This window comes from Pezoporus wallicus, unplaced genomic scaffold, assembly GCF_028554395.1.
Source record: "Pezoporus wallicus isolate ANWC-B61680 ecotype Strahan unplaced genomic scaffold, APGP_CSIRO_Pwel_v1 scaffold_6446, whole genome shotgun sequence".
Lineage (NCBI taxonomy): Eukaryota > Metazoa > Chordata > Aves > Psittaciformes > Psittacidae > Pezoporus > Pezoporus wallicus.
In genome coordinates this window covers 2852510-2872310 of record NW_026636264.1, presented here as the reverse complement: position 1 = coordinate 2872310, position 19801 = coordinate 2852510, and the positions used below count along the sequence as shown (strand labels likewise).

General features: G+C 44.8%; 1 protein-coding gene across 1 annotated transcript; it reads left to right on the top strand.

Annotated features, from left to right (window-relative positions):
* The first annotated feature begins 8688 nt into the window (after positions 1-8688).
* IL17D (interleukin 17D) lies at positions 8689-18887 on the top strand. Its single transcript, XM_057399652.1, has 3 exons — positions 8689-8896; positions 9022-9311; positions 18145-18887. Exons 1-3 carry the CDS (start codon positions 8882-8884, stop codon positions 18458-18460), a joined length of 621 nt encoding a protein of 206 aa, XP_057255635.1. The 5' UTR covers positions 8689-8881; the 3' UTR covers positions 18461-18887.
* Positions 18888-19801: the final 914 nt, after the last annotated feature.

The window sequence follows — 19801 nt, the reverse complement described above, 5'->3', positions numbered from 1 at the left end:
TGTTTCTACAGACTATCATGGAGATACTGATCAGCAGCAGTTTTTTGGTTGGGTTTGCCTAGAAGCCTAACTGTATATTATATAAAATTCTGTGTTTTACAAACAGAATTGCACTTTTATTCCACTCCTGCACAAACTCTTAGGAACTTCTGGAACATGCCGTTTCCCATAGCATGAGGATCTGATTATATCATGCTCTGGGTTATGATTTACTTGCACGTTATTTTGTAGTCACAGTTGAGCTTGTTCTAAACTGACAGAAAGCCATGTGGTCCAGCTCCAACACTGGCATGATAAGACCTGCTGACAGTCTAAATGATTTAGTCCAAGTTCATCTCCTTCAAAACCATGTTTACTATGGCTGCATCTCTACTACAGTTCCAAAACTGCCAGGGCAGGCCCAGAGCAGAGGAGCCAATGTGTAACCATCCATACTGTAAAACCTGTAGCACACTCCCCAGTGCAATTTTGGCCTGTGACTATTAGCAGTCTCCCAGGCAACTCCCTTGCATGACCCAAAGATTCATCTGGGCCTGGAACCATTCTTCATAAGCAGCTTCAGTACAGCCTCCTCCTTCTGCTGTGTGAGACCTTCTGTGTGAAGGAACATGGGATGTGACATCCCACCTGTACTCGAGGCTGGAGAGTGATCTCTGATGAGGACTAATACAACTGAAACCTCTTAAGGAGAAAGAAGCTGTGTGCATGTCCAAAGTGCCACATCAACACGTTGTTGGAGGGCTTCAAGGTTTTTTAGTAAGTGAATACATCTGCATAGAATCATAGAATATTTAGGGTTGGAAAGGACCTTAAGATCATCTAGTTCCAACACCCCTGCCATGGGCAGGGACACCTCACACTAAACCATCTCACTCAAGGCTTCACCCAACCCAGCCTTGAACACTGCCAGGGATGGAGCATTCACAACCTCCCTGGGCAACCCATTCCAGTGCCTCACCACCCTAACAGTAAAGAATTTCTTCCTTATATCCAATCTAAACTTCCCCTGTTTAAGTTTTAATCCGTTACCCCTTGTCCTATCACTACAGTCCCTAATGAAGAGTCCCTCTTCAGCATCCCTATAGGGCCCCCTTCAGATATTGGAAGGCTGCTATGAGGTCTCCACGCAGCCTTCTCTTCCCCAGGCTGAACAGCCCCAACTTCCTCAGCCTATCTTCATATGGGAGGTGCTCCAGTCCCCTGATCATCCTTGTGGCCCTTCTCTGGACTTGTTCCAACAGTTCCATGTTCTTTTTATGTTGAGGACACCAGAACTGCACAGAATACTCCAGGTGAGATCTCACAAGAGCAGAGTAGAGGGGCAGGATCACCTCCTTCGATCTGCTGGTCATGCTCCTTTTGATGCAGCCCAGGATATGGTTGGCTTTCTCAGCTGCAAGCACACACTGCTGGCTCATATTCATTTTCTCATTGACCAGCAACCCGAGTACTTCTCCACAGGGCTGCTCTGAATCTCTTCTCTGCCCAGCCTGTAGCTGTGGCTGGGATTGCTCCGACCCAGGTGTAGGACCTTGCACTTGGCATGGTTAAACTACACAAGGTTGGCATCAGCCCACCTCACAAGCGTGTCAAGGTCCCTCTGGATGGCATTCCTTCCCTCCACCATATCAACCACACAGCTTGGTGTCATCAGCAAACTTGCTGAGGGTGCACTCAATCCCACTGTCCATGTCAGCAATGAAGATGTTGAACAAGACTGGTCCCAACACCGATCCCTGAGGGACACCACTCGTTACTGGTCTCCAGATGGACACTGAGCCATTGACCACAACTCTTTGTGTGCAGCCATCCAGCCAGTTCTTTATCCACAGAGTGGTCCATCCATCAAATTGATGTCTCTCCAATTTAGAGACAAGGATATCGTGTGGGACAGTGTTGAATGCTTTGCACAAGTCCAGGTAGATGACATCAACTGCTCTACCCCTGTCCATCAGTTCTGTAGCCCCATCATAGAAGGCCACCAAATTGGTCTGGCAGGATTACCCCTTAGTGAAGCCATGCTGGCTGTCACCAAGCACCTTGTTGTTTTCCATGTGCCTTAGCATGTCTTCCAGGAGAATCTGCTCCAAGATTTTGCCAGGCACAGAGGTGAGACTGGCTGGTCTGTAGTTCCCCGGGTCATCCATTTTCCCCTTCTTGAAAATGGGGGTTATATTTCCCTTTTTCCAGTTGTCAGGAACTTCACCTGACTGCCATGATTTCTCAAATATGATGGCCAGTGGCTTAGCAACTTCATTCGCCAGCTCCTTCAGGACCCGCAGATGGATTTCATCAGGTCCCATGGACTTGTGCATGTTCTGGTTTTTTAAGATGGTCTCGAATCAGATCCTCTCCTACAGTGGGCCCAAGATCTTCATTCTCACAGTCCCTGCATCTGCCTTCCAAGACTTGGGTGGTTTGGTCAGAGCCTTTGGCAGTGAAGACCGAGGCAAAGAAGTCATTCAGAACCTCAGCCTTCTCCAAATCCTGTGTAGCCAGTTCTCCCGAGAGCTTCCAGAGGGGCCTACGTTGTCCTTAGTCTGTTTTTTATTTGCTGCGTACCTATAGAATCCCTTCTTGTTATCTTTAACATCCCCAGCCAAGTTTAATTCTAACTGGGCCTTAGCTTTCCTAACCTGGTCCCTAGTTTCCCGGACAACATCCCTGTACTCTTCCCAGGCTGCCTGTCCTTGCTTCCACTTATTATAAGCCTCTTTTTTCAACTGAATTTTCCTCAGCAGCTCCTTATCCATCCAAGGAGGTCTCCTGGCCCTCCTGCTGCACTTCCTTCTGGTTGGGATGCAACACTCCTGAGTTTGCAGCAGGTGATCCTTGAATATCAACCAACAGTCTTGGGCCCCCCCTGCCCTCAAGGAACCTTCCTAAGCAGGTTCCTGAAGAGGCCAAAGTCTGCTCTCTTGAAGTCCAGGGCACTGAGCTTGCTGCACGCTCTTCTCACTGTCCTGAGGATCTCAAATTTGACCATCTCGTGATCGCTGCATCCAAGGCTGCCCTGGAGCATCACATTTCCAACGAGCCCTTTCCTGTTGGTGAGCACGAGGTCAAGCATGGCACCTCTCCTTGTCGGCTCCTCTATTACTTGCAGAAGGAAGTTGTCTTCTACACAATAGAGGAACCTCCTGGATTGTTTGTGCTGGGCCGTACCGTCCTTCCAACAGATGTCAGGGTGGTTGAAGTCACTCATGAGAACAAAGGCCTGTGAGCGTGAGGCTTTTCCTATCAGTCTATGGAGTGCTTCATCTGCAGGTTCTCCTTGATCAGGTGGTCTGTAACAGATCCCCACAGTAATGTCTCCCATAGCTATATTCCCTTTAACCCTGACCCACAAACTCTCTGTGGACTGCTCACCTGTCCCCAGTCAGAGTTCCATACTCTCCAGCCTATCCCTAACATAAAGGGTAACTCCCCCTCCCCTCCTGCCAGGCCTGTCTTTTCTAAAGAGCCTGTAACCTTCCATTCCAACACTCCAGTCACAGGAGCCATCCCACCATGTTTCTGTGATGCCTATTTTATCATACCCCCGTAGACATGCACACATCTCTAATTCCTCTTGTTTGTTCCCCATGCTACCAGCATTTGTATAGAGGCATCTGAGCCAAGCTCCAAATGAAGCTGGCTCATTGGCTGGAGCGGATGGGATATATCTACATTGCTCCGAGCATTTATTATAGGTGCTGGCAACTGACTGGGTGTGTTTGGATGGAATGATGCCCCCCTCCCCCAACACATCTAGTTTAATGCCTTCTTGACCTGTCTGGCAAGCCTCCTACCAAAACACACCTCCACCAGCCCCCAGTAGACCTGGCCTACAAACTTGGGTCCTGTGTTCAAGACACCCAAACCCCTGACTATGGCACCACCCTTTTAACCATTTATTAACCTGGCCAATCCTCCTAGCTTTTTTTAGGTCCTCCCCTGTATCCTGGAGAATTGACGAAAAGACTGTCTGAGCTCCAGATAGTGTGCATGATTCTGGGAGCTCAGGCCTCAGAGAATTGTGGCCATGCCAGTGGGGTGCTGTGTCCAAAAAAATGACCTGGGTTACACATGATGATTGCACTATGTTGATGAGATGGCTCTGCCCCCATCCTGGGGGTAGCTTGCTTGGCATTTAGCTCTGTTACGTGCATTGTGTTCTCTCCTTCCATGTAGGATACCTGCAGTCCTGCGATGGGTCTCAGAAACCACAGGAATGGAAACACTGTGTGAGCTAAGTAATTCTACCTTCATTCCAGATATTCAAGGAGAATTGTAATTAGTTAGGTTTGGTTGTGCAAAACAGACTCCATCTCCAGAAGCCACACTGCAGGTATGTGTTTCCAGCACCATTTAAGCCCTGATTTTGTGTTTATCATTCTGGAATTAATATTAAAATTCCTGAATAAAGTGTTGGCAAATGCAACAGGACTGCTATTATATTAGTTTGTTTGTATTTTTATCTTGGAGGGAAGCAGTATTAAACCTAGGAAAATGCTAATGCTCTTGAGGAACTGACTCATGAGCTATTTTAAATTGTATTATGAAAAATGTATCAGTCACAATATTAAACAGTCCTCAGTTAATCTCTCAGACCTGGGATATTCTGTGAGTCTTCTCCAGCATGCACTGGATTCAGTTAGATGCAAAGGGATCTTTCTCTTCACATGTATGAAAAATGTCTCTTTGTACAGTCATGACCCTATGAGTCACTGTCATTTTACAAAACAGAGAGAAATTCAGTTTCCTTGGATAAAGGTGGAAAGTAATCCCAGTAATTCTATCCCTTGACACAGACATTTATTTGTCTTGATTCTCTCTAGAGTTTTCTGCGTCTATTACTGCTTCAAAAGTGGATGGGGGAATAATTCCTTTGAGAATAACCTCTTAGAGCAGCAGCTTTGGAGGCTAGTTGGTTACCCTGGTGATGACCAACTTGGCAGCATAAGTAGCCAAATTTAACTGACTACCTGGGTAGTAGTTTGTTTATTTCTAAACAAGGCTAACTCCCTAGTATCAAAGCATTCTTATTCACACATTGCATGTTTCACACTGGACTTCCTTCACTACACACTGCATAACTCATTACTTCCAAAACAAAGCTATTGTAGAGTAACATGGAAATTGAAAGCTGTACAAAGAAACGGTAAATAGTTCTGAGAGTCTTGTGACAGACTGTTTCTTTTCTTGGTTCCTTTGAAAGTGTAGTATGAGGCCATAAGAAATTTATCTAATTTCCTAAGATTTGATTGGTCTTGATTTCCAAGGCTCAGATGCTTAACTTTTCAATGGGAAGGCTGTTTTTAACCTGTTTGCTCCTCAGTTTCCTCCTTTGCAAAGTGAAGGTCATTAAGGACTCTCCACTTTGCAAGAATTCAATTTTGAAAAGCTAAATGGCCTAAAAGCTGTAAAATATGCTGAGGTCATGCTGTAAAAGATGCTATGCTGTGGAAGCTGCTATGTGCTTCCACTGCAAAAAAAACAGTACAATGCTCACAAATGCAGGGAGAGGGAATGGGAACAGAATCAGCAGTTTGGGTGACAGTTTGTCTGCAAACAGAATGTGAGGGAGAAGGACATCTTCGGGGAGTAATTTAATTCTCTGCCTGAAGATTTATACCTGCTGGTGATGCCAACTGAATGTTTGTTTCATACAATATGAGTTGTTCATCCTGAAGGTCTATACAATGATTTTTAAATGTTTTTCACATCATCATTTGCAATAGAGATGGTTTCTCATTAATGTACACGCTGCTGTAGCAGGATGGGGATGAACATTTGGAATACGCCAGTTTAGGGCAATAGTATCATTGCTGTGACAAGCACATTACTGTGGCGTCATTCATAATGCTTGTCACGATAATGTGCTTTATTTATGTGTGAACCATAGTATCTGGAACTGGCTGTCATGCCAGGGCAGCTGTGGAAGACAACAACCCCAACCAAGAGAAAGTCCTGACAAGGTTGCTTGTTGGTGTCTGGGGAGGACTACATTCCTGCTGTCAGAAATGGCGACTACCTGCTGTAAAATCGCACCTGAAACAACATGGTGGTCCCTGTTGTGGGAGGGTCTTCCTGCTCTGAGGTCCCTGTAGGGCTGGCATGAAGGGATGGATGGCTGGTGTGAAGAAACGGCCATGAGCCAATCACAGAGCACATGAAAATGAGTGGGTCACATTTTACAAAATGGCACTCGGTGCCATTACAAAATAGCAAAGACTTACATCCTTTGGTCAGCAGGATGAGGCACGACACTGTCTGTGGGCTCCATGCTGACCTCACCACCAGGTCAGCTGTTGTCAAGGGCACAGGAGGGGTGTTCTGTGCTCTGTCACTGGGAATTTTCACATGAGGCCATCAAAGGAAAATATCTCATTGGCTTGTCTGTTTTCTCTTAGAAAGAGAAATTCCCTATAGATTCACATAAAGGTGCATGTGGCTGCTATTCTGAATTTATTGATTGGAATACTATAATATATTACATCAAATCCAGGACAGACTTTTTATTCTGAAAGATTTTTTTCCCCAGTATTTCATTATACAGGTATTTTAAACCCCCTCTAATTCTGAGAAATTTATAAATCAAAGTCAATGACAATGATACTGGTAGTTTAGTAATATCATAGTAACTTCTCAAGCCATGGAAGAACCTTTGTTTTGCCAAAGTGTAAAAATGTATTTTTTATGATTCAGATGTCTTTGCCATGAGAACTGGCATAGCTCTCTTTCAACTCCCATGTAATGGAATCTTTGCTGCCCTTCTGTGATTCTTATTGTTATTTGAATCCATGAGATAGCTAATCAGACAATATGATGCGACTAATGTACAGAATGAGAATGTTGTCTAGATGAGGCTCAAAGCCTTAAACTCACTGACAATTCGATGTCTGTGCCACTGTTTCCTTCTGATGTGATTTTTTGAGGTGGACCACTCCCAGTAATGTCCATGCATATGAAGGAAGTTCATAAAAGTCATGTTTTGCAAAGCCAAGTGTGACATCCTCACAGTACTCTGAAAGCACTAAGGAAAGATATCATAGGAAGAGTAATATAAAAAGATCTGTCATGATAAATATTAGTCATGTTGCCACACATATCACTTTAAGGTGTTGAAGTAATACATGACCAGATGTAGCGCAGAGCTCAGGGGTGAGCCTGGGCTGAGCTAAATGGACAACTACCTTGCCCCAGCCTGAGAATACAACTGCAAAGGAGAGTTCCGAATTCAATTTTAAACAAAATCCTCCCTCAGAGTTGAAACCTGATTCGAATCCCATACAGTTCAAGTTTAAGATACTGCTCATGAGTGATACTGACTTGTGATGAATAAGGTACCAAACCCACTAAAAATCACAGTTAGATTCAACTTCATCACTTTTCAGAAATCATGAAATCATGTCAGTTCATCACATGGTGAATACCAGGTCATTCTGTTTTAATTCCAGCCTGGTCTGTGAAACTGATGTCCTCTATTTCTGTGGTACCAAGCTGGGGTTTCACAGTCCTTGTATGACTTATGAAGCTATTTCCCCCTTATTCCTGACTAGTATTTTCATATTTAACTATCCTTATACTAAATGCCTCAATGGACATGCAGGGCTTGTCTCTTGAGGCATTTAGTTTAGATACAAAGAAGTTCTTCCTGGTAGGGTGGTGAGGCACTGGCACACGTTGCACAGAGAAGCTGTGGCTGCCCCTGGATGGGGCTTTGAACAACCTGCTCTAGTGGAAGGTGTCCCTGCCCATGGCAGGGGGCTGGAACTGGATGAGCTTTAAGGTCCCTTCCAACCAAAACTATTCTGTGCTTCTGTAAAATATTTGATTCAAGTGATAAAGCCTGGTTTTAGTGCAAACAGTTTCAGTGAGGCACATCTTTTATGGCGCAGAGTACTACAGATGCTTATTTTTGTGGGTTGCGTCATAGACCCTGAATACATTGCATTATGTGTCTGTTAAAAGTGCCAGTAAACCAGCACAGAATGGATGGAGCAGTCATCAGAATTGAGACGGCAGTTTCATTTAGATATGTACAAGTTTCTCTTGTTCTAAAGTAGACTTTATTTTTAGGCAGCAGAGTGACACTGCAGTGGGTGCCTGTGGTAGGCCACCTCAGCAGGAATAACGAGTGCATGGGGCCTTCTACAGGCAGCTGGAAGCCACCTCATGTTCACCAGCCTGTGTCTTCTATGGAACTTCAACCACCTCTGTGTCTACTGGAGAAACAACACAGCAGGGCTGTTTCTGGAGAACCAGACCAGAGGTGCTACCTGGTCTGTGATCCCAACCCCTTACAAGGGACAGTGCCAGTTTCTCCACAGTGATCGAAAGAGCCCGGACTGTAGCAGTTCCCTCCTCAGCTGCAGTTACACAGCCACAGTTACGCTGTTTTCAGCTGTAAATCACATCATTTTTTCCTCATCATCCTTGACACTTTAGCTCCGACGGGGAGGCTTTGCCTCAATCCCGTGCCCTAGCCCCGTGAGTCCCACTCGACACGGCTCGTCTCCGACCCACGGATGCCGTGAAAGGGAGCGTCCGCTTCCTGACAAAGCCCCGGCAGCCGCAAACCCGCAGGGAGGGCCGGGCGGGTGGCTCCGCGGGGCAGGAGAGCGCCTGGTGTGGGACCGAGCCGTCCCGTGCCCGAGGTCCGTCCTAGCGGCGGGGGGCAGGGTGGTGGGACCGTGCGAGTGCGGGACCGGCCAGCTCAGCGCTGAGCGCTCTCCTCCTGCGTGAGCGCCTAAAATGTTCCTGGCATGCGAGGCCAGGGGAGATGCAGTGAGAAGCGGGGCACTTTTCCAACAGCTCCTCCGCCGAGAGAACCAGTGGCACGGCACGGCTCCGCAGCCCGCTGCTCTCCTCGGCTTCCTCAGGCAACCTGACCGCCATGCAGCGAGTCAGGGTAAGGGGCTGCGGGCTGGGGCCGGGCAGGGCGGCCCGGGAAAGCGCCCTGACAGCGGGCCGGGGACTGCGGGGTACTTGGGGGGGCGCCCGGTCCCTTCCCCGCTGACGCCGGCGTCGTTGCAGGTGCTGGCGGCGCTGCTGTGCGCAGCTCTGCTCCCGCTCCGCCCGGAGGCCGTCAAGGCGCACAAGCGGCCGACGCGGACCCGGACCTGCGGCGAGCGGCCCGAAGAGCTGCTGGAGCAGCTGTATGGGCGGCTGGCGGCCGGCATGCTCAGCGCCTTCCACCACACCCTGCAGCCCGAGCCCGCGGGCCGCCCGCACAACGCCAGCTGTCCCGCCGGGAGCCGGCACGCTGGCGACAAGAGGTTCCGGCTCCCCGTCAACCTGCGAAGCGCCTCGCCCTGGGCTTACAGGTGACTGCGAGACACCGGGGGAAGGAAGGAGGGAGGAGGTCCAGCCACGTCAGGGGGCGAAGCGGTGTCGGGTCCCCGCGGGCTGAGGAGAGCCGGGTGTGCTGTGCGGGGCGCCCCGTGCCGCCCTTCCCCGCGCGGTGCCCGGGAGGCGCCGGTCCTGGGGGAGACTGCCGCAGCGGGCAGCAGCCGGGGGGAAGCGCGTTACAGCGGGCGTCCTGACAGGCAGAGCTAACGTAAATGTGTAAAAACTTGTGTGGGGAATGCAGTTAAAGGGCAGAAAGAGAAGCGACCGAGGTGGAGCAAGGTGTGAGATGGGGCGCGCACGCACCCGGGAGAGCACACCGCCCCTCAGAAAGTCACTTATGGCAAACTGTCATATGTGAAGTGCACTCACAAGACCCTCAGCAAAGGACCATCACCAAGAAAGCGCTCCTGGCTCCATAGCACCCCAGAGGACTCGGTTGCTTTTCACGAGATGTGATTCCAGACACGGTGCTGGTTTCTAAAGTATATCCGAGTACAGTGTGTGTGTCGTTACATGCCAGCAGAACCGTGTCTTCACTTACCCGCCACAGACACACCTAAGGGCTTGCTGTTCGCTTTGCTGTGGGATAGGCAGGAATAAGCACTGCAATTCTCTACATCAGCTCTTTCAGCCTACACTTTGGAAACCTGCCTCCCCTCCCCAGGGGCTGACAGGCTGTTTTTAAGGGGGCATAAAAACAACTAAATAAGGCAGATCTGTTACTAGGCTGGTTAATACACAACAGAGCACATTATCTGTTATTAGGCTGGTTAATACACAACACAAGGGTCTGCACTTACATAGGGAGCTCTGGAAAAGCTTGGAAATCATTGGTTTAGCACACTAAATGCAGGGTGTGATCACATTCTCACTATCAAGTCTGCTGGTAGTTCTGTCTGAACACCGGCAGAATTGGGTTTTCTGTTTTCAGCTTTCTATAAAGACTCTGCAGACAACAGGAAGCTAAAAAAATGTACAAACTTAAAAGGAACTGACTTCCTTGCTGCTTTATGTGTATTATCTTTTGTATATACCTTGATGCAGTTACTGTGTATTCATCAAACTTAAATATCTCCTTGTTAGTGATCTCCAGTAAACATTTATTTTATGGCATGGGTTTTGCCCACTTTTAGCTTAAGAAGTAATCTTACTGAGAGAAAAATCGTTTATTTGCTCAATAAGCCTTTCATAAACTAAGTATTTTTAGAAATAGTATTTTTAGTAATACATTTTTTGTAAGCAGACTGAGGGTTTCTAAGCTACCTAAGTGTACAACAAGCAAGTATGATGAATGGAACACCTACTGTTAGGCTCCGTTATTTGCTATGTTGGTCTTGCCAAATACTAGTGCTATCAGACCATTGTTCTCCTGGTCTATACCAGTGCCTGCCGTGCTCACATCTTGTTGGGCAGGTACTTATTTTCAGTGGGAGCTCCGCAGAGGCTTGCTTCTTAACTGAGAACCAGGTGCTATTTGGAGCCTGGCTCACAGAAAGTTCATTAAAAAACTTTGAATCACTGTTCTTTTCATCAGAATGTTTTCAAACAGAGCACAAACCATTCACATACACGTGTCTTGGTGACATCTCCAAGCAGAAATTTTAAAAGGTAGTGCAAAAAGTTACTACATCGTTAAAGGCAAAATCTAAAATTACATTTAGGGGAAAAATTATTTCTGTAGGATGAAGAGGCCTGAGTAAACTGTCTAGTGAACAGATCTCATTTACAGCTTTTTTCTTGATTGCTTTTTTACTGTATCAGTAGTGTGCAATGGGACAGCAACAGACAGGCAAGATGCATAATAACAGTGTAAAACTTTCATAAAATTGCTCATTATGAAGGGTAATGTGCATTTGCTATTACAACTTGCTGTTTCATAGATTTTGAAGCCAGGTAAAAGCAACATGAACATCTCATCTGACCTGTGGTGTTCCACCCCTTTACCCCAGAAGCAAGCTCCCAAACCCAGTGAGAGCTACTGCCTGTCTATAAAAAGGATACACAGCTCTCCATTAAAGATTGCAAGTAGTGGCACGTTACGTCCTACCAGTGGTTAACTATCGGGTTAACATCCTCAAATCATGAGTTTGACTCTGTGAAACCTGTGCCAAGATCTTGCCTGCCCCGTTTCAGCATCTCACAGACGTCCTGCTCTCCAACTTGTTTTCTGCCCCTAAAGAGTTACAGTGCAATTGATTTCTGCTGTGTGCATAAAGGGTCTTTTTTGTTCTTGACTTGAATTTTAATGTCTGTGATACCTCATGCTGTTTCTTTGTCTTCATTGGTGTTGCAGCAGTTCCCATTGTTACCATCTGCAGATTTCATTAACATACTATTTATACTCCCTATTCCAAGTCATTAATAATAAAGATATTAAGTCTGGCTCTACTTACCTTACCCTGTATATCTCCCTAGGCACCTGCTCCCAGCTGCTTAACACTGCTCCTTGTAATTCTGCTTATATGACCGTTCAGATCAAGTTAACTGAAATTTTTTCATATCAGCATTTGTGAGAAAGAATCAAATACATTACTTAGAGATCTGTGTATAACATTCACACGTCACGTATATCCAAGTTTGTTGTTCTGTTTATTCATGGAAGAATGGATTGATTCAGACCTTGTGTGGCTACTTTCCTTGTCTTTGTTCTGTGCTTACTATTCATTTTCTATTACTTGGTCTTTAATTTGGTTATACAAAAATCAAGACTTACATCATTTTTGGCTTGCTACAACCCGGAGATACAGTAGTTGCACTTGTATTGCACCACAGATCCATCTGGTCCATGATCCTGCTGTTGGCAGCAACCGACAGGTGGTATTTGAGGCAAAAGTTAAGGGAAAAATATTAGTTCATCTGTCTGATCCTGAAATTCCATCCTGATGGCCACAGGAGATCAGTATATAACTCAGGGCACAAAGTTCAATCGTATGAATCGCTCTTTACTCTGCAGAGCTATAAAGAGACAGCAGAGTTCCCTGAAGTCAGTTGAGCGGAGTGGAATCTCCAGCATACTGGATTTGCTCAGCACTGCAGGAAGTTGGTCCAAGAATTACCCAGTTTTTTTTAAAAACAGGGCCAGCAGCAGAAGCTCTGCTGTGAAATCATCGGGCTGACTGTGTGCCAGGGTCTGACATCCATCCAGGAGCTGCTTGTCCTTTCTAGCATTATTACGTGAACAGCCAAACCCAGAAGGCATGGAGGCTGTGTACATGGAGGTACTGGCAAGGGCTGTGGTCCTTGGATGCCTCTGTGGTTCACAGTTTCTTCACAGGAGTTAGTGATACGGCTTGTCCTGTCACCTAAAGATCCCTGCCAACAGCACAGGGTGGGTGCTGTATGGTAAAAATTAGAGAAGCCATAATAATGGTGAAAGTTTAACAGCTCCAGAGGTGCACACACAAGCTGCTCGTGGACAGAAGCCATGATAAAAAGGATTAATTTTAAATGCGTGCCTAAGTGTTTGCAGGGTCTGATCATAAAACTCTTGAGTAATGCTTGAAAAATCTGATCCCACCAAACTCAACAGCACATTTACAGGTTGTGTGATTTGGTGTTAAAGGCCAGGTCGGACGGGGCTTTGAGCAACCCTGCTTCGTGGGAGGTGCCCCTGCCCATGGCAGGGGGGTTGGACCTGGATGAGCTTTAAAGGTCCATTCCAACCCAAACCATTCTGTGATTCTGTGATTCTGTGATTGGTGATTCTACTTGTGGTGCTCCAGAACATAGGTACCATTCATTAATCAGCTGTATACACTAGCTTTATTTTTATTCTCTGTTGTTTTAAGGTTATAATAACATTTGTAGCTAGTTTGTAGGAATATTCAGACTTCTGCAAACACACTTTGCACAAATTTAGCAAAAAGTCTTCATGTGTATTCAAGAAGTCATTCTGGTTTTGAATTTTCAAATCTCATGGCTTCTGTGTTTGTCTCTGGGGCCTAATCCTGCATTTACTAAGGCTTAATTTAAAGAGATCGTGTCAGTGTTGATCTGATAGTGAAATCCCATGTTAGCCAGTCCTTCTCTCAAACACTGCCCAGCTTGTTTTTTCTACTTTTCAAAACCCAGTTTCTTTGGTTTAGTGCTCATCTACATAAAATCTTAGTAATACAGGCAAGTCTTTTATTACTGATAAAAGCCAGGCTTGTCTGCAGTGCTTTTGAAAAAAGTTACTCAAGAGGGGGGCTTTCCTTTAAAGGATACTCCAGTGATTTTCAGGAACCTTACCCAACACATTTTCCAGGACTTAACATTATCATGTGGCACAGTATGCATATCCCAAATATGCAGCCAAGGGAAAGAACAAGGGGATACAGAGCTGCCATCATTTGAGTACTTTTCATTTGAGTACCTATTAATACAGCTCTTCAGAAAATGACTGTTAGCACTAGGTTATTTTATGCAAGCATTGTACTTACTACCTGTATATTAAACAAAGTAAGCAGAATATGAACAAAAGAACACCTGCTATGGAGAAATAAATGTCTTGCCAAGAGGGAAAAGAAAGTTGTTAGCTCTTAATCCTGTAAGTATTTCAGTGTTAAGTAAAGGGCTGATGATCAACTTGTCAGACTTCTGATAACATCCAGCTGTTAGCCTAGCACTCACAATCATTTTCTGAAGGGTTGGCTGTATCTGCCTGCCCTAGCTCAGCATCTGACCCACAGGATTTAGAAGCTTGGAAACTATGGAGTGATAATAAAAAAACTACATATGAAGGTAGCGGTACAGGGCAAGACAGATTAAGTCTTTCCAAGAGTTTTACTTCTGACAGAAACTTTTCTCTTGACTTTCCAGGCTTGGTAAGTAAAAGGCAGGAAGTTTGTTTTTAACTGGGAGCTCTCAAAGCACTCGTAGGGCCATAAGAAAAAGCAGCCTAGAAGCAGTCACACTTCATAAGCAGTTCCAGTTCAGTACAAAGCCGTTGCTTGTTCCAGCAGCCTGGCACAGCTCACTTCTCCTGTCATTTGTAAATCAGTGCCTTGCCAGTGCAAGGCAGAGTTAGCCCTCTATACTAGTGACCTCAGTTCTCAGGACAAGGGTAACCCTCATCAAAGTGGCTGAGCTGTCTAGTTTGCAGCAGTGGCCACAGCAAATGACACCACATGCAGGGGACACTTAGGTTCCAGTGGAAAGTTGCTCTTCTCTGGTCTTTCACCACTCTTCCCAGCTACTTCTGTGAAACTATCTTTCACTACACATAGGAGAGCGTCAGTGAAAACTTGGAGCATGCATTTTACCCAGTTCATTAACCTGATTAAACATGTTTGCCCTGTTCTAGGAGAAGATGTAAGAACATGACATGTAGTGCTTTGGCATAATGGAGATGCACCAACCTACAGAAGCTGAGGCTGTGGTCATTATAAGCACAGAGTGATTATGTGCAATACATGCAAATAGAGGAAACGTGTATTTACATGGCTGATATTTGTTAGTGGTTCAGATCCAAATCAGTCTGGGTTGCCCAGAAAGTTAAACATGAGACTTCAGTTATATGGCCTTTTGTAACAGGTGTAAACTGAAGAACCTTGGATACAGCTCCAAATTTCAGTGACTTTTGAGTTAAGCATTTAATTTCAGGAGGCATTACTTAAAGCCTTTAGCCTTAAATTCTGGTATGAATGCAAACCCATGCCTGTATTTTTGTCCCATCTTTGGGTTTGGATTCCTTCCAGTCCTCACATGATAGAGTAGAGGTATCTGCATCAAACTTAGTAATATAAGGTGTTTTTCTATGGAAAGTAGAAAACCACACCACACCATCCTTCCAAAACCCCCTCATTTATACCTGACTTTTGCCATGTGAGAATTTGGAGGGGGAAGTTTGTTGTGGACCATGATTCCAGTGACAGTGTGCTCTTGTTTTTAGTGAAATCTCTTATGTTTGCATTCAGAAGTGTGTTCATGCTTTCCAGTAACATCATAAACCAGGTGCTAGAGATAATACAGTAGAGGAAATACCAGTGACTTGACATATGGTGTGTTTAACAATCCACCACTGAAATTCTTCACACTTGACTTTGAAATGGGAATGTATCACGGTAGAAAAGCCTGTATTTCACATTCTTCCCTTCTGCTGGCTACCAGACGTTTTATTTCACATTGGTGTGAGATCCTGTAACATGAAGGTATTTCCTGGAGAAAGTAAGTGAGTATAAATGGGACAGAGAAGCTTTGCAAAAAAATACCTGCGACATCGCAGATGTCTGGCTGTAAGAGAACTGGTCGGATTTTTATGAGAGGAAAGCAGATTTCTTAGAAAGACAATACAGATTGAATGGTCACTGGGAGAAGAAAAAGTCTCTTTTCTTTGATGACAGGATGATCAAGTTTGTGTTTGACCAAAGCTGTGATTTCCAGGTTTGTTTTAACCTGATGAACTTGTGATACTTCTGAAAAGGGCAGCTCCTTTCTTCCCCGATCTACAGGTGCTTGTTCACACTGCTTGTTTGTCTGAGGCTCTGTGTATACGTGGCAAGACAGCTGAAGGACCAAAATGCAGCTTTTGATGAAGTTACCGTTCAGCTGAATGAATTCCCTGGTCAATCATGTGAGCAGAACATCAGTATCAACCCAGGCAGGAGGGAGAGTCAGGCTGCCTCATTTGGCAAGCGCACATGTTGTTGACTCTTAAGTGACTGCAATCACAGCTCGAGGCAGACTATTGCAGTCTCTCCCTCAGCTGAAACCTCTTCTCATCTCCGGGACCACCTGAAGAGATAAAAGGCTATCTACTACTTTGGTACCTAAGGGAGAGGTACAAGCCCTGGGAAACACAATGTAGGGATCACTTTTAATCTATTGTGGTTTTCAAATGCAGTTATTTTGAAACTTCTGTGGGAAGAGGGCGTTGTGTACCCTGTAGTTTGTATCATCCCGTAAATAATTATACTGATGACAGGTATTCAATTTATTCTTTTTTCTTCTGTAGTTGCCCCACTTGATCGGTGGTCCTATCCTGATCCCCAGTAGAGGATGGCTTAAAACCCAGTGCAAGAGTTTTTACTGTTTTCGCAGCACTTCACATCACAGTAAATATTACAGGCTTGAACATTCTCTGGCATTGCATATCTGTTACTTGGGTTTTTAGCCTCAGCTGCTGTAATTTCCCATCTCAACATGGGAAATGATTTAGTGTGCAAGAAAAAGGATGTTCCACTTCACTGTTAGGAAAACTTACCAAAGTAAAGAGGGGGAGAAGTGCTGCAACAGAGCCTTTGGTAGGCTGGCCATCTCCTCTGGAGGTTCTCAAGAACAGGCTGGGCAGACATGGGCAAGGACATCTGAGCTTTTGGAGGCATTTGGACTGGGTGACCTCACAAGGTACCTTCATGCTCTCTGCCCGCCAGTAACAGCCTGTAAGATACTTCTGCTGTGCACCATGTGTAGTTCTGACCATCTGCTGTGTGGAAGTAGGAGCGGGGGGAAAGGGCAGAAAAGGCTTTTATGTTACCTGACAGGTGGGTAAGTGCTTCTGATAACATATAGGGGATGTCAGAATCCTCCCAGGGAGGGGAAGCACCAAGAGGCAGGCGGAGGTGCTTCTGGGCTGAATGCTTCTCCAGCCAGAGAGCTGTCATCCTGCTCTGGATGGACAGTGAAGCAGGGCTAGGTTTGTAACAAGTCTGAGAGCAGAAGGTCATCTGGATGAAGCTTAGAGGTACAAAGAGGACAGCTGGCATAGACTTGAAATCCTCTTTTTCTGGAGGTGCAAACATCATTTCTAGAAAATTGACACACAGCTGTAATAACGTACAAGTTACAGCCATGCCCAGCAATTGCTTCCAGTATATAAGCAGGGAAAGAACAAACCAACAGATACATCCCCACCACAATAAGCAGTGTGGCTCTGTACTGCAGTACCTACACTCCTTGTGTACTTACTCTTTTATTGCCAAAAAGTAAAAAAAAGAAAAAGCAAAATTTATCAGCTTTTACTCTCTTTGCTGAAAACAATGGCTGTAGGTCAGCCAGGATCTGTGTGACTTGAGACCATGTATCACATCTTCATTCTGCATCCAACAACATCCAGAGAGGAATGATGGAACTTGGACTTTGTTGGTCCAAGCTGTACTTATGTAACAAGACAGGCCATTGGTGAGTAAAGAGAAAGGGTAAAGCAAACTGTAAGACAACAAAAAAGAGAGGCAATACTGCTGAAGCTTTGGGGCAATGCTTTACTTCAAAATGTAGCAGGTGAAGGCAGAACGTTGACCTCAGTGTGGGCATGGAAATGTTACTATTCTCTGGTTAGAGAGAAAGACAGTGAAGATGAACTACAGAAGGAAATACTGGTTCTGCTTTCAGAAGGAAGGCACCTTTATAACCCTGAGTATACTAGGGAGCAGAAGCTATTGCAGAAATAACAGTACAATGTAATTTTAAAAACATGATGTCAGAGCTTCAACAATAATAATGTTAACAAGGATTTGTACCAATTTTTTAAGAAGGCAGATCAAAAGTTTGGAAATGCCCAAGTGTCCTTCTTGATGCCCTGTTTACCCATTCAGTCCAAAATGCAAAACTTAACTCTGCTGCAGCCCCTGAATCACAGTGTTAGAAAGCCAGTCACTTCGTATTTCAGTGTGCGCTGCAGGACCTGATCAGTTCTACAAGTTGTCTGTGGTTTTTATTTTTATTTACAAATAAGAAGGCAGACAGCAACAGCAACAGCTATTTTTCCTAGCAGAGAAACTGAACATTATATAAATGTTTTTGGTCAAGTCACATAATAATAATGTTTTCCAGATGAATATATCTATTTTTAGGGACACTAATGAATCTTTATTATTTGCTTCCCTATAGAATTTCTTATGATCCCACGAGATACCCTAAATACATTCCTGAAGCATACTGTCTGTGCAAGGGCTGCCTCATGGGGATCTTTGGTGAGGAGAGTTTCCACTTCCGCAGCACCCCTGTGTACATGCCGACAGTGATCCTCCGCCGCACCTCCTCCTGCGCAGGGGGCCGCTATGTCTACACAGAGGATTATGTCACTATCCCAGTGGGCTGCACCTGTGTACCTGAGCAAGAGAAAGAGGCTGAAAGCGTAAATTCCAGCATAGACAAGCAAGAAATGAAGTTGCTGGTAAGCCAGAACAAGCCGTCATCAGAATGAAGAATATATAAAGTGTCACATTGCAGTAGTGGCTTCATATCATTTCACCACGTCAGGAAACTGCACCACAGCAGCAAACACACTGACTTACATTCTTTTTCTACTTACAGTTATAAGATGGAAAGTTTTGTCCAGTCACATCATTAGAGATGACAATTCATGTTAAGAACTTCTTTAGTTCATGTAAGTATTTGTTGCAAATTTCAAAGTTTTTTGGTTTTTCTTAGAGCAGAACACTTTCACTTTATCCTTGCTTATTCACAGTATGTTTTAGAATATGATGCAGCAGTAAGACACGTTTGCTATTACTTTAGCAGACTACTGGTTGTACATATTTTTAAGGAGTCTCTTATACTTTACTTCTGAATACTCTTATATGAAGATCATATAGCTGCCATACACATGCCAGTTCAGGAAGTAAAAGGGATATTTTTCATGCTGGGAGAGCCTCCCTTTATGTTGCATATCTCAACTCCAAGCAGTGTTCTTGGCTGTTACATCCTTGGCTGTTTATACCCTACAGCAAGGAAACCTTTGCTGATTTTTAGCCATTCATGAAACAATATTCTATCAGTTTGCTATTTCTAAACTTGCCAAATTTCTAAGGGTATTAAAGCATTGAGAAAAAGCATGCTAGAATCTTGGAAAACTGCAGTGGACTTTTTGGATGTGGACTAAGTCTCATTACACAGAAAACATTAATTGGAAAAAACACAGTTTGGGTCCCAAAGACTCTGTATTAGATTTTATTAATCATTAACTGCCTGTTTCTTGTGACAGAACTGTATTCTGAACCCAGGACAACAGTTGAAAAGCCAAAACCTGTTTCCTGTTAGGAGATTCCCTATTAAAAAAAAAAAAGTTAGAAGGATCAGGCTTCATTGCAGGTCCACTGCAGATGAGTGAACAGCCTAGGTCTGGACTTTGAATGCTACAGAAGTCATTGAGGTAACTCCCAGCCAATCCAAACTCATATCCAAGTGATTGATACAATGAGCGTTGCTCAGTTTTCTTTATGCTACACATAATAGACAGTTGCCTGCAAATGATGCTAGTCCTGCAGAAGAGCAGTCATCTATCCTTGCAGCTTGTAGGAACTTGATGGCTAGCCCTAAACAGAGCCCCTAATCGGGCTTAATGCATTGCAGCTAAAGTCCCTACACAAACACAAACTCCTTTGGAATGTCATTGGATGAAGAATGGAAAGACTAAGAGCTAACCAGAATTAGCAAGTTATATAGAGAATGAAAATCATATGATAACTCCTTGTCTTGGTGCCTTATTATTGACTCTGCTTTTTATGACTCAGTCTAGTACAACAGTATTTTTACAGTGCAATCT

What these genes read in the sequence shown, in the direction of transcription:
- IL17D (XM_057399652.1), top strand. An exon ending in GCCTCGCCCTGGGCTTACAG is followed by an intron (nt 9,312 to 18,144) that starts GTGACTGCGAGA and finishes GCTTCCCTATAG; the next exon opens with AATTTCTTATGATCCCACGA.